This window comes from Harpia harpyja, chromosome 23 (assembly GCF_026419915.1).
Source record: "Harpia harpyja isolate bHarHar1 chromosome 23, bHarHar1 primary haplotype, whole genome shotgun sequence".
In the NCBI taxonomy this organism is placed as follows: Eukaryota; Metazoa; Chordata; class Aves; order Accipitriformes; family Accipitridae; genus Harpia; species Harpia harpyja.
In genome coordinates, this window is record NC_068962.1 from 14,913,920 (window position 1) to 14,928,375 (window position 14,456).

At 38.0% G+C, this 14,456-nt stretch overlaps 1 protein-coding gene across 5 annotated transcripts in view; it reads left to right on the plus strand.

The window, feature by feature from the left end:
* The window catches only part of ZFC3H1 (zinc finger C3H1-type containing), a 43,543-nt gene extending 32,144 nt beyond the window's left edge, over nucleotides 1-11,399 (plus strand). For 2 of the 5 annotated variants that reach the window (XM_052774254.1, XM_052774255.1), the window contains exons 25-35: nucleotides 759-864; nucleotides 940-1,138; nucleotides 1,624-1,718; nucleotides 2,683-2,793; nucleotides 5,089-5,193; nucleotides 5,296-5,461; nucleotides 6,195-6,295; nucleotides 7,462-7,563; nucleotides 8,162-8,201; nucleotides 10,364-10,426; nucleotides 10,552-11,399. In XM_052774254.1, the coding sequence (XP_052630214.1) occupies nucleotides 759-864; nucleotides 940-1,138; nucleotides 1,624-1,718; nucleotides 2,683-2,793; nucleotides 5,089-5,193; nucleotides 5,296-5,461; nucleotides 6,195-6,295; nucleotides 7,462-7,563; nucleotides 8,162-8,201; nucleotides 10,364-10,426; nucleotides 10,552-10,689 (1,226 nt within the window). In that variant the 3' untranslated portion in view covers nucleotides 10,690-11,399. Of the gene's footprint in view, nucleotides 1-758; nucleotides 865-939; nucleotides 1,139-1,623; nucleotides 1,719-2,682; nucleotides 2,794-3,390; nucleotides 3,691-5,088; nucleotides 5,194-5,295; nucleotides 5,462-6,194; nucleotides 6,296-7,461; nucleotides 7,564-8,161; nucleotides 8,202-10,363; nucleotides 10,458-10,551 lie in introns of those variants that run through there. The other 3 variants (XM_052774257.1, XM_052774256.1, XM_052774258.1) reach the window with 3 other exon arrangements.
* Nucleotides 11,400-14,456: the final 3,057 nt, after the last annotated feature.

Sequence of the window (14,456 nt, forward strand, 5' to 3'; positions counted from 1 at the left end):
AGTGTGTTTCTTAGAAGAGGCAGAGCAATGCGTGTGTTTGTCTTCGTTAAAAGTTTAAGTAAACGGAATAATTTTTTTTAAAGATGTAAAATGAAGATACTAGAAGAAATTGAATTCTTGACTTGTGGTGCTGCCAGAGGTAGACTTTATAATAGCATTGTATAAATGTCAGTACTTAGCGTGTTAGCCAGCAGTGATATTGAATTGCCACTGAGAATATATCTATGCTGCAGCTGGTAATGCAGTGTGGAAATACTCAAGGATAGATTGAGTAGCCCAGCTGTGGGAGTGAAGGCAGTCTAGCCATGGTAATGGGGTGTTCATTATGGGCTGTTCATTGTTGGGTAACTTTTTATTATGCTAAGAAAAATAATATCCTGTATTAGCTTTTGTCTCAATAGCTTTCAGCAGCTATGCTGGAAATCCTGGAATGTAGTTTTAAGTATAGTGGTAGACTGCTATCTGTAATGTGGCTTTAACATTTCATTGGTAAGATGTTTCCTGTTTTTAAATGAATGAAGGATGAAACTTCTGAAAGACTTGTTTTTACACTGTGGTGATAAGTGTTAAGAAAGCTTTTCCAAAGATGGTCATCTTCCTTTTTTTAAGAACTTGCAAAAGCAGCATGCTCAGAAATACCTTTCCACACTTACATATTTTCATTATGTTAAATGAGACTTTTTATTATGTTAAGGCTTCAAATAACTTTGACATTGCTTGAGGTCTAAAGGCTTGATTTTATACTTTTTGTTTTGAAGATGCGGTCAAAACATGTACTGATGAAAGCCTTGAGGCTGACAAAAGAATAGCTATCTGCTTTCCTCTCTACAGAAACATGATAGCTTTGCTGAAACTTCTTGAAAGGTAAGTTATTCCAAGACATTTTTAATTGGAGTACTCCTCTGCTTTTTTGAAAGCTTACCTTTATTTCTCTTTAAGGTGGGAGTCTGCTGCAGAACTTTGTAGATCTTTATTGGAGCTCTGCCCTAACAACTGTCAGCTCTTGGAGAGTTTGGCCACCTTGTATTTGCAGATGGAGCAGAGTGACAACGCCTACAAAGTGTGGACTGGAGCTTTTGAGAAGTATCCTCAGAATGCAGAAATTTTTTATCAGTTGTGTAAATTCCTTGTTTCACAGGTAATACTCCACTCCAAAACTCATTTTGTTGGTCTGCTGGCTTTCCAAAGTTTGAGTTTTGTGTGTTGTTTCAAACGCTTACTAAATTGATTAATCTTCATGAAGTTTTTTATAATGTCTAGTACTCCTTTAAATATGTAGATAGGAAAGATAGAATTGGCGAGATTAGTGACATGATTGAATAAAATCAAAGGAATTACATAAAATAATAAACTTACAGTTCAGATTGTTCTAATCCAGTGTTAATAACCTTAAGAAAGAATAACAGAAATTAACAGTAAACTCTGTAATAATGTTTTCAGCTTTTTTTCTGCTACTTGTTGACTGACCCAGTTAAACTTCATTCTTGAGAGAATGAAGATAATGGAGTGTTGCAGAGATAGACACACCACTTGTTATTTATTGTGCTTAAATTGTTCTCATCATTTTCAGGTTGATGTCTGATTTTAATTTTTTTATTTTTAAAAAATAAAACCCCAAAACAGGAAAGGTCAAGCAGTATTCTTCCGCTGTTGCAAGATTTTGTGGCAGCTTTCTTTGAGGATACATGCCAACAGCATGGTCCCATGGATCTCTTAAGGTACATTTAGAATGTTTTTTCTATTTAAATTTCAGTAATTTTGGCATTTTCTTGAAAAACAAGACAGTCAAGAACTTCTAAACTCCTCTGTTTTTAGCTTGGCATGTTTTGCTAAAACTTCAGTGGATTATGATTTGGTAGTTTATAAGGTTTATAGTTGTTGTTTGTGCATATACGCTAGATTGTAAAACCACAGGCATTTAAAGATAAAACAGCCAGCAAGTTTAATGTCTGGATTTGGGGAATGAAAATCAATCATATGTATGCCACAGTTGCTTGTGGTTCCACTCCCCCCCCCCCCAGCACAAAGCTAGGAGCTTAAAATTGCATACCTAAAATACTGTATTTACACACCCACAAAAGACCTCAGTTCAGAGGTCCAGCATGCTATTAATCAGCAGATTATTGTTGCTGAAAAGGCACAGGCTCATATCTAGCCTGCTGATTTTCCACTTGAATTATAGCACCTAATTGAGAGACTTACTGAAGTTTTGAAGTCAAAATAGATGCCTCTGAAGGCCTTCAAAGGAAGACCTTCTGTGTTAAAGCTTATGCAGATGAGGCTTTGAAATGTTTGTGTCTCCAGGTTAGGTATTAGATTTTATTCCTGCTTACATTTGTTAACATTAAATTGAGTACTGGCAGTGCAGCTTAGCTGACTATGTAGATGATTGTACCTTACTTGATGTATTTTATGTGGGGAGGGAGAAGTCTGAGATATAAAGCAATATTTAACTTTGTACATAATGAGGGAGTAAATGCTTTCTATATTAACTATTTCTATATTTCTGTGTAATGCTTTCTGTATAAACTCTATCTGGATAGAGTTAAACTAAAATCTAGGAAAAGTGCATTTTTTTTAATATGACCCACGAACTGGATTTCGGAACTAAATGTTACATCCACATAGGACTCTTCCATGTAGAGGGTTATTCTCACTTACTACTATTTTTTTCTCTTGCAGATACCTCTTGAATTTTCCAATGCCAATTGAATTTACATCACCTCTCTATAAAGAGCATCTTACAGATGATGTTGTAAACCAGCAAATCCCGTATCTGTGGCAGATCTACTGGTGAGACTTTTGTAAAGTATTTCTGAGAAACCGCTATTGAGTCTCAGTAAATTGCGTTTTCAAAAGCAGAACATTCATTATTTGCCTAAGGGTATATCACTTTGGGTTCTTTCAATAAATGATCTGCCAGTCCTTAGAGAACCTACCTGCCTGCTGCACAACAGAGACAATTTTATGGAACTGTGAACTGCACATCAACTTAAATTCTCCACTTGAGAAATCTTTCAGAAATTCTGCCCTATGTGAACTGTAACGGGTGTGTTCATCTCACAAGGTGATTTTTTTGGTTTACTTTTGGTTTAGGTTGCTACTGCTAGTAGTGGTGTTCTTCTGGTTTTCAGTTGTCTCCCTTTTATTTTATGATAGTTTCCCCCACTTTGTTTAACTCTGTTTAGCCCTGGTCTCCCCACCTTCCTTGACCCACTGTTTCAGCTGTTTAAGGAGCTACTATCAACAGACTATAAAGTTGGAACTAGCTACAGATGCCCCTCTGTAGCAAAGTAATTTAGCTAAGTGACCTTTTTCTCTGCAAGAGATTGCAAAGGTGACAGAACTTTGTCATGTATACACAATCTTTTGTTTGTTTGTTTCTTCCAGCATTCCTTTTGATAGCAGCAATATCCAGGATTGGCAAGCACCGAAGTATTAGCCATCTATAACTTACACTAGTATAACTGTGATTACTGAAATGCTGACTTAGGCTGTTTAAGAAGTTTACCGCTTCATGGTCTGGGTTTATCAATCTTCACAAGTAGCTATTTGGCTTTTCAGATAAGTAAAGGGGGCAAAGATGATAATGTTTCATGTACTGAGTGAGGACTCCTCAGAACTTCAACACTGTTGCTTGTAGTTTTTAATTGGTGGACAACTTACAAACAGGTAAAATGTGTGGTTTTCAAGAAAATCTTTATGTAAGGTGTAGATTAAGTTATCTTAATGGACAATATAAAAAGAAAACATTAATACCAGTTTAAATAATTCTTTTTTGAAAATACTTACCTCTTTGCAAGTTCAGTTTTAAGTTTGGTACTTGCACAGTAGAAACATTGTTAGAAAGATGCTTGAGGTCACTGTTTAGCCTAGTCGTTAGGGACCTTAACTTAAGCTCAGATGCTACTGTATTTTAGCACCTGCTTCTAAGAGGAAAATTAGTGCTCTTGAAGTAAGTGCCTCAATTACTTTCAGAGCTAGTAATTGAGTGTTTCTGTGGTTGAGTTTTGCTACAGTAAGTGCCTAGGTATTTGGGCCTATGTATCTGTCTTTCCTGTTTTCAGGTACAGAGGACAAAAGACAGAAAAGTTCACTTGTACTAGGTGAAAATAGTCAGATTGAAATCAGCAAAGCCTCAAAGCTCCAGGAACAATGTTTTACTTGGAAAGATCATTGTGTGTACAGATGAGTATGTGTGTGCACAAACATATACACACACCTTTTTTAGAAAGAGTGGCAAATTGGTGATTTAGTTGTAGTTCTTGGGGAAAGCAGGAGTAGAATCAGGCACTCTGATTACGTGACCCTAGTCAAGAGTGTTCTATAGCAAGGTAGCAACATCAGCCCTATCTTTTTTGCATTTCTGTAGCCTTCCTCTTCATGAGTGGTTTTTTTTTTCCTCTTATGACTTACTGAAAGTCTTACCTTTTTTTCACTGTTACTTTACACTTTGAAAGAAGGATTGTTTGCTGAATCGTAGTCAAAAAATATATCACTTCTGTCTTTGGTGAGGTCCTATATGGTGGTCTGACCATGAGTTTCTTTGAGCTGTGGAACAAAATTAAGGGTTTTTTTGACTATTCTTGTCAGGTTGTTTTTTTCTGACAGGATCAGCATATTTCTACCCTAGATCCCCAGTAGAATTTGTTTCAGAACACTAATTTTGTTGCCACAGTCCGATACCATTTCTCAAGTGGTTTTAATATGACTTTGAAATTTATTGTTCTGGAGTTTTCCAGACAAACTCAAGACTTGTCTCCATTCTGTAGCAGTCAGAGCATCCCTATTAAAAGGATTAGTAAAAGGGTACTTTACAAGAGTAGAAGACAATTCATAATATTTCATTTTTATTTAAGAGTTGCATTTTAAACTGCATGGTTTCTGTATTATTCTTTATTATCTGCAGTTGAGACTTAGGCATTTTAATAAGTTGGCTGATAAATTAGTCCACAATGCTGCTGAACTGAAAACACTGATTTTTCTTGCATCTCAGAATGGGAAGTTCTTCATTGTTTCTTACTCTTAATATGTAAGAACGTGCATTGTTTATGACATACAGCACTTTTTAACTTTTAATATAAACAGTTTGTGCCAGTCTCTTCACGTGAGTGTTGGTGAAGCACTGGATGCTTATGAAGCAGCTCTGGGGGCAGTGATGCAGCAGGAAACTGTTCAGAACATCTGGCTGGAGTAAGTTCTTAAGGGAGGAAAGTAAATTAATCTCAAAACTATTAAGTGAAGGCTACCAGAACCATCTTTTTTCTTTTTTTTTCTTTTTTTTTTTTCTTCCAGTTACCTTGTTTTTATCAATAGCAAAGTTGTTGGATCCAACAACAAAGTTCAAGAATTCAAGCTTTTTACTGACCTAGTGAACAGATGTCTGGTTACAGTCCCCACACGATACCCAATTCCTTTTAGTACTGCTGATTATTGGACCAATTATGAGTTTCATAATAAGGTAAAAATGTGTCTGTGGACGGTTTTAATTCAACAAAGAGACTGATGACCTTTTAGCAGGTACCTGTAATTTACTTGTTCAAATACAGCACCAGTAGTATATGAACACTGAGAGCTAGGAATTAGTAGGAAAAGAAAGAAGTATCTGAAGAGAGTAGTGTTCTGAGCAGAAGACTATCTAGCAGTGACCTTTTGAATAAAGGGTGTGTAAGGCAAAGAGAAACTTCATTATGGCATGCTTTAATAATGTGAATACAGCTGTTAATGACAAGCTATTCTTTCCTAGAGAAAAGAGAAAATGTGTAAGGGAGGGAAGAGATGGTTGAGCAAGAGGGGTCTGCAGAACTGTAACACTGGCAGATGGAAACAGTATTTAAGCTGTCAGTTTTGATCATAGAAATTACAGTGGTCGAGAAACAGAAGTGAAGTAGGAGTAAAAACAAGTTGAGCACTTAGGCAGAATAAAGCTTATAGAAATCCTGGGTCCCATTTTGCTAACATCCAGTGCATTTCTCTTTACTTGCTAAATGCAGGCTAGAAGGACTAAAATATGTGGTGTTAGCAACTTGACACTAACTTTTTATTATACAAGTTGATTTCTGTACCCTGGAGGGGATAAGGTTTGTAGGTGGTAACTCACTTTAGTCATAATGTTCGTAGTTTCTCGTTCCATTATTCGTAGCAAAATTAGACAGCTATAAAGTGGATTAATGTTTATAATTCAAATTCTACAGGTAATTCTTTTTTATTTGAGCTGCATTCCAAAATCTCAACATTCCAAAGCCTTGGAACGGTTTTGTTCTACCATGCCTGCTAATCCTGGACTTGCACTGAGGTATGTAAAAATACTTGTAATCAAGACAAACAGCTGGTTAACATAACTACTGTTTTTTGTGCAAGACATGCATGATTTGCTTTCTACTATAGAAGTAAAACTCTTCCTCTATTATTGCATGTTGCTTGAGGCATATTGAGCCTTCTGACATCATCTTAATCTTTCTTGTATTTGACAGGGTTCTGTTCTATCTACAGAAAGGTTATAGTTATACAGGAATTAACTCTGCATTGTACATGAGTACAAGTGGTCAAAATTTCAAGTGTTTAGAGAAATGTCAGATATATATTAAAATCTTGTTGCTACTTAGTGATCTACTAAAAGTATAGTTCCAGCATAGAACAAATAAAAATGGATACGCCAGTGTGTAACAGTGCTACCTTAAGGCTTAACTTGACATTTATTTAGCAAAGATAAGCCATTCTTAATTTTGAAAAAAAATCTTAAGGGAAACAAAACCAGTTAATGTAAGCATCACATTGATTCTTACTTGAACAGTATTTCAAAATGTTCTCTTCCGGGATTAGAGAGTCCATGCTTTGCTGTATTCAGCTGCAGCGAACTCCTGAACATTTGCTTGAATAATTTTGAGAAGTCCCCAAACACTTACTGTTTGTCATCAACAGTGAGCCCAAAGAATTCAAAGCAAGACTTGAAATAAGTGTGTGTGGTTGGGGGCGTGGGGAGAGTATGACACGCCTGCCTTTGGCACACGAAGTTGAATGGCTGCATTTTTAACCAAGTTGTGATTGTGTCTAGAAGGAACTTGCAGCTTCCTTAGACAATGTTGATACTACATGAAATGGGTGAGCAGAACTGACTGAACAGTTTCTCCTAGCCACATGACTGTAAAACTGATCAGCCTCCTTTCAAACACACAGCTACCTTGTGCATGCTAAAAATTGATCTTCTAATGTGCCAGGATCATATTTTCTCTCCAATCTCACACTTCTTCGTTATTCTCTGAAAGTGTATCTTAACTTTTTTGTTCGGAGAGCATGTTCAGTCAATATTGTATATGGTGGCTTGGTTTTTTTTTTTCCTGCTTGCAACTCTTGGCTCAGATTAGGTATAATATATTTTGTGTAATGTGTTTGTATCTTTGGATTGCTTTTCTGTTCCCAGTGATTAGAGCAGTGTTTCTTTCTCATTAATGCCTTTTACAGACTGCTTCTGCGATACTGGGAGGAGAGCAATGTTCAAATTCTGAAACTGCAAGCCAAGATGTTTACATATAATATCCCAACATGCCTGGCCATCTGGAAAATGTAATGCAACAGTCATACATCTGTTTTCATAGATATTGCTTTTGTTTATAAGGTTTACATCACAAAGGTAAATCTGAAACGTCCTTCCAATTGGGCTTGTACTGGAAGTCTCTCTTTCATTAGCTTATTATGTAAACAGTAACTGTTTGTTACAACAGACAGAGATACTGTCAATTCTTTTAAAATGAGAAATGGAACTTCCCTTTTGGGGAAGCTTATGTGAATGGATATTATGCAGATAAATATGAATGATGTATTTACAAGTTGCCTTTTTAATTCAACTATTGACTTCTGTCTCCCCCTCTCTACCCTCCCCTTTATATATCACAATAGCAGTAATCTCCATTATCCAGTGATGCTGAACTGATCTTTTTCTTCAGTGTTTGTTCATAATGGGGAACCACTGAAATGTCTTGCTCATGTAAGGTTGTTTTTAAAAAATGGCTATTTTTATCTTTTCACTGTAGATTAACATCTTTGGAAGTTAGTCAGTTTCTTCTCAAGGAATTTTTAATTCCATTCCACAGTCAGTATTCTGCCACTAATGGCATTTAAAACGTTTCAAGAATAAATATTTTTATATATTTCTTTTCCTCAGAGCCATTGCTGCCGAATGCTTTCTAATGGGACAAAGAGAAGTAAGTCAACACAGCTTACTAAAATGAGTAATTACAAAATTCTGTAAAACTTCTCATACCTTGGCTTTATCCAAAGCAATGGTCATCTCTTAAACCCAAGATTTCTAGATAGTTGAAATACTCTATGTATAAACACTGAAACATTTGCCTCAAGTGAGAGAAATATCTTTGGCAATCAAGGTAGAATGGATTATGTCATGAGTACTTGTGCATACTGTTTGTGTGTATCTTTCCCTTACTGGGGGGGGAGCTGTATTCTTCTCCCACTTTGTTTTTTTTTTTTGGGGGGGGGGGGTGTTACCTGGAGGAGATTGCTAGCACTTAAAATACAGTAGAGGGAAGGAAGGGTTGTTGTGCTGGAAGATGCTAACGACTATCTTTCCAAGTAGTTGGAAGGGTGGGTCTGCCAAGCCAATGTACATAGAGAGTTTGAGTAGTTCCCGCCCCCACCAAAGACATCAGTTCTTTTTCTCCAAAAAACCCGAGTTTAGTCATTGGTACTTTGGGGAGGGAAATTTTTTTTATCACTCTCTATACAAATACAAAAGGTTTTTGGCACAGCAACTGAGTCACTTTTCAGTTCAAACAGAATGGATCTTCCTGGTATTGTTGCTGTCACCTTCAAAATATTCTTCTGCCTGTGGAAAGATGCTGTGTATTGGGGGGATCCAGAGGCCCTGGGTTTGTGACTCACCACTTGCTTGTGGTGTTTCTGAGCTACTTCTCTGCTGTATCTTCTTTTGTGTCATTTTTGTAGTGGCTGCTTCTCAGCATCCTTCTTTTCTGTCAGTAGTCTTTCTTTTGAAACAGTATTAAAGCTAACTGATCCATAATGGGTAGCATGGCTATTGTTAGACTCACATATGAAATCTTTTCTTTCCTTTTTTACTGTCTCCTAGAATGTTTAAAAAGAACACCCCCCAAGCAGACAGTTATTTGGTTTGTAAGATCAAATAGTTCAAAGTCAGGAGATATCAAAGGCATGGTTGCCTATTCAGCCTTAATTCTGTCTCCATGTTGATGGTTTGGTGTAATCTGTAATTAGTCACAGATCCCTGCTTCAGTCATTGTATTAGGTGGACTACATTTTAAGGCGCTGCCTGTAGTGAGGCTGGTGACTTAAAAGATCCCTGCTTTGTTTGGTTAGAAAGTTAGAAAAATATATTTCACATTTTTCAAAAAGAGGGTCCTTAAAGAAAATGAACCAATTAGAATGAAGGCATATGTAAAACACTGTAGCTGGATTACACCCAGAAGAAATCTTGCGATTTTTCTTCTGCAACCACCTGACTAACTATACGGTGTGGAGTAAAATCACTTAAGTAGGCACACCCAGTGCAGTTAGGGGTTTGGGTTTTTTGGGGGGGGGGGGGGCTTAGTTTGGGATGTAGTGAGCACTTGCAACTGTTTATGCAAATCGGTGACTGTTCCAGATAACTGGGTTTTCTAGTAAACAAGTAGGATATTGTTTTAAAATTGAATTGTGATTCAGATTCTGGATTTCTTATTCCTGGAGAACCTGTCATTTATTCCCTTCAGAGGTCATGTAAAGGTTTGCTAAAAGAATATAAAAATGTGTACGAGTATTTAAAATGCCAACAAATACCTCCCCTAATGACTCTCTGATTAAAGTTGGTACTTTAGATACCAGTAGTTGAAGGAGACTTGAGTAACTACTTGCATTAAACATTTGAGTCCTGTATTTCCAACCATAAAACGGTAAAACCATTTTTCCTTTAGAGAGAGTTGCAGAGATGATTGTTAAAGCACAGATAGATAGATGCTGAAGAAAAAAAACCCTATGAAACAGTTATTTTCATTGCAGTGTTGAGATGGCATGCAATAAGCAAGACCTTGAGACTACGTATTGTGTGATGAGAAATATGCAGTAAGCTGTTTCATCCCCTGAGCGTGTTCCATCCTGTGCAATGAATGAGGCAAGAATCTTGTGAAGAAAAATAGAATGTCCTCATGTAATTAATCATGTGCATACAAGGGTCAGAATTAAGGTCAGACATAAACTTGCCTTTGCTTTTAGTAGCAATTATAATGCTTGACTTTGAAACTTTTTTAAAAACAGATTTTAAAAATGATTGCTTCAGATCACTCGTTTTGAGCGCATGAAATTGTGCTGACTTTTAATACTTGTTTTTATTTTACAGGTCCATCATTTATATCAGAGAGCCCTTCAGAAGTTACCTCTATGTGCAACACTGTGGAAAGATGTAATGTTTTCTCCTTATGATTCAGTTTGAGGTTTCATATAAATTTTCTGCATATCCCATATCCATAGATGTGGTGATGCTCAAGCTCTGGCTAAATCTTATATCTGCTTCCCCATCTCTTACAGCAACTCTTGTTTGAAGCATCAGGAGGAGGTAAAACTGATAACCTGAGAAAACTAGTTTCCAAGTGCCAAGAGGTTGGAGTCAGCCTAGATGAGCTTTTAAATTTAAACACTTACAGAACAGAAAGCAAGAATCACTGAACGCTGGGTACGGTCAGCCATAAGTCCTATTAAATGCCAAAATCAGTTGAATGATTCTTCAGGCTGATCCATGCCTAAGATCTGTGTAAGGCAGATGAGTATTGCTGAGCATATCAAGTCTCCAATCTGCTTTCCTTGAACCTGGAAACAATTAACATGACCCTCCTCTGGAAAAATGAACTCCCTGTCTGGCCTTGCTTCTGGGCCCTGCCAGATTCTCATAACGTCATCTACGTAAGTATAGTTAATCAAAATGACAGACATTATTTTTTTATGTTTTCTTTTTATTTTCTGTTTTCTTTGTTTTGCTGTTCCTGATTCACTTGACACTCTCACTGATGCCTGAGAGATCTGTGTTTGGGATTAATTTACTGGGCTGTGTTTACAGTAAAAAAAACAAGTAGTCCATTTTGGGTTTTTCCTTTTTTAAACCTTTTTTGAGACTTTTTCATTACAGGATTTAAAACAAAGCAGCCGCTCTTAAGGAAAGTGTAACTGCCGTGGCCACAAGTATGCTTCTTGCACTTGAAGGCTCTAAGAGGGTTGCTTACTACCCTTTTCTGCATTGGACTCACGGCAGAGACTATTAAACTTGAAGATTAAAGAAACTATTGCAAATGCCAGTGCATCAGAACCTAAGAGTGGTCAATTATGTGCAATTTTTTGTAAAGAAATTTTAATTTATAATAAAGTTTAACAGTTTAAAGAAAGCTAATATTGATCTGATTTTGTATTGGTGCTACCTTGTAGTATTACAGGTGTTTTTACAGAGATATTTTCAATACAAGCTGACCTTTAAAAAAATAAATCTGTTGTCTTTTGTTATTTTGATCAAAAGGTAGGCAAATGTGGTTGAGCTACCTATTGTGGATCTAGAATAACTACATCTCCATGGGGTTTTTCCTCCTTTTGCCTCAGGTACGCTGATGTTTGTCCCATAACAATTATTCTTGTCAATAATACCACTTCAGTAATAGAAAGTACATTTCGTATTTTGTCCTTTTCACTTTTAATGAAATGAGGCCTGCTTTCCAATGTCACTACATGTACATTGCAGAGAGATGCTGTCAGTCCACTGAACCAGATGGGGCTGTTCACATCAGGTTGGCTTTCCACCTGTTTTTCTATCTGCCAAATCATATCAAAAGATGGTTATAGTACCTTTGGCATAGGTGATTTATGAAGGTGCCATGAAGACAGTGAATGAGTGGTCTTCATGTCTGAGAATGAGGCAAAGTGGTTTGTGACAAATAACTTACAGTAACTTTCAAAACTCTTACTTTATCTGAAGTTACACATGAAGCAGCTCTCTTAAAGGAGAGAAAAGTGGGAAATACTGGTTTTCATCTAGGGGAATGGAGGGTGGTTCTGCACCTTAAGTCCTTTTAGACAAATCATATTTAAGTATTGATTATAAAATAAGTAAAATTTCAAATACCCACTTTAATGGCCAGGTTTTCCTGCAGACTACACAACCACTATCAGAGAGGGGACCTGGGCATCCTGGTGGACACCAAGTTGAATGTGAGCCAACAATGTTCCCCTGTGGCAAACATGGCCAACAGCCTCCTGTACTCCGTTAGCAAGAGCATTGCCAGCAGGTGGAGGGAGGTGATCCTTCTCCTCAGCACTGATGAGGTCACACCTGGAGCGATGTGTCCAGGTCTGGCTCCCCAGTATGAGAGGTATGGAGCTACTACAGAGAGCCCGCTGAATGGCCACAGAGGTAATTAAGGGACTGGTCCACCTCGCATATAAGGAGCGGCTGCAAGAGCGGGGACTCTTCAGCCTGAACAAGGCTCAGGGGAACATCTTAGCACTGTGTACAGAAGGAGGGTGTAAAGAGGATGGAGCCAAGCTCCTCTTGGTGGTGCCCAGTGACAGGACTAGAAGCAATGGGCACAAGGGGAAACATAGGAGGTGTCGGCTGAATATCAGGAAATGCTTTTTTACTGTGAAAGTGATGGAGCACTGGCACAGGTTGGCTAGAGAGGTGGTGGAGCCTCCACCTTTGAAGACATTCAGAAGCTGTCTGGAGATGGTCCAGGATTCTTGGGCAGGGGGTTGGAGCAGATGACTTCCAGAGGCCCTTTCCAGCCTCAACCATTCTGTGATTGTCGTGTTCCCTGTGTACATTTAATCTGTGTGCTTTCACCACCTTTGTCTAATCAGCTGCACCTGGCCCCTAATTGCCTTCATGCTCCTTTAGTCGAGGGCAAAAAGCAGGGAGCCAGGGCAGCAATCTAGGTGCTTTCCTGCTGTCCCTGGCTGAGACAGAGCTGTGAGCATGTGATCTTTTGCACTTGACTAACTTTGTTTGTAAATACTTCTTATCTTAGTGTATACAGTAGCTTAAGAGCTAGCTATGGACTTTATAGTGTCCTTACTGCTTTTATTGAGGCGTTCTCCCTGTGCACACCCTTTGTTTTACGTAGTCAGTACAGGGATTGCAGTTACTGATAGAGGCTTCCTGCCCAGCTTTATTCTTTCTGGAGGTAACCATGGCCTTCAATGAATGATGTATTTTAGGTTTTGTTTAGGTGATTGGCAGGAAAAAAAAAAAGTTGAAATTGAGCAGATGAAGGATGCTTGTTGATCTTGTATGACAGGTGATTGAGACCCTGCCTCAGATCTGTGAGGGTCAGGTGTAGAATTGGCTTGCTCTCAAAATCCTTCAGGCATATTCCTTGTGCACTTGTGCTGCCCTCGGTGCTCATTAACCACCACTCAAAAGAGCAGCTAACTTCTCAAAGTGACAATGTCCCACCAAACATTAGAAATTCACATCATCTTCAGAGGAGCTCAGTGAAAAGGGGTGGTGAAAATTTCCACATCTTCCAGCTTCCCTGCAGAGCACAATACAGCTCAAGCCCCTATATGGTCTGTGGCACTGTCCTATGTGTATACTCTGTCCAGCTGGATGCTTGGAACCAGTTCCGTAGTACTCAAGCTTGGGATTGTGTTGATAATGAAAGACTGGGTGCATTTCTGTCTAATCAGGAAGCATTAGCTCCTTTTTTTTTTTTTTTTTTCCTTTCCAGGCTTTTACTATAAATGTCCAAAAATCTTACCCAGCCTTGAAGATTCTCTGTAATTATCACCTAGGGCCTGGGATTAAAATCCTGTGAAGGATTAATCATTGTTTTCCAGTCCTAAGGGTCTGAACAACTAAGCGGTGAGAAACAAATCCAATGAGAAATAGCAGAGGTCTTCCTCGCTGCCATTTCTTCCTCATTCTGTCAGTTCTTCATCTGCTGAGGATAAACTTTTACTATAGCATGTGATAAATATAATGGCCAAATCTCTGTAAGTAAATGTCAAAATAATCTGAAACTTTTGCCTGTTCTTCAGCCCTTACTGTGGGAAAGACTATCCGTGCCAGACAAAATTTGCTGGACTTTCCACACCGTGTGTTGCTAATGGTGTAATCTGTATTTATCTGAGAAAATTGATGAACTACCTAGCATCCTGGTTGTGGTTTGGGGTGTATGTGTGTGGTGGTGTTTGTTTTTTTTAAAGAACATATCTACATCTATATTTTGCTTACTAACTAGCAAATTGAACACTCCCCCTTCACCCTCTCACCCCAAGCTCTAAGTATGTAGCAAGTGTCAAAGGAAGCCTTCCTGAGAGAAGCAGAAGTGATCAGACTTGGAGCACTCTTGAGCTGGACTGTTTTAAAATTGCAAACCATGATGACTGTTACAGAGGTGCAATTATCCCAGTAGAGTTAATGATCATGAGCACGTTCCTCCTAGCAATGTATG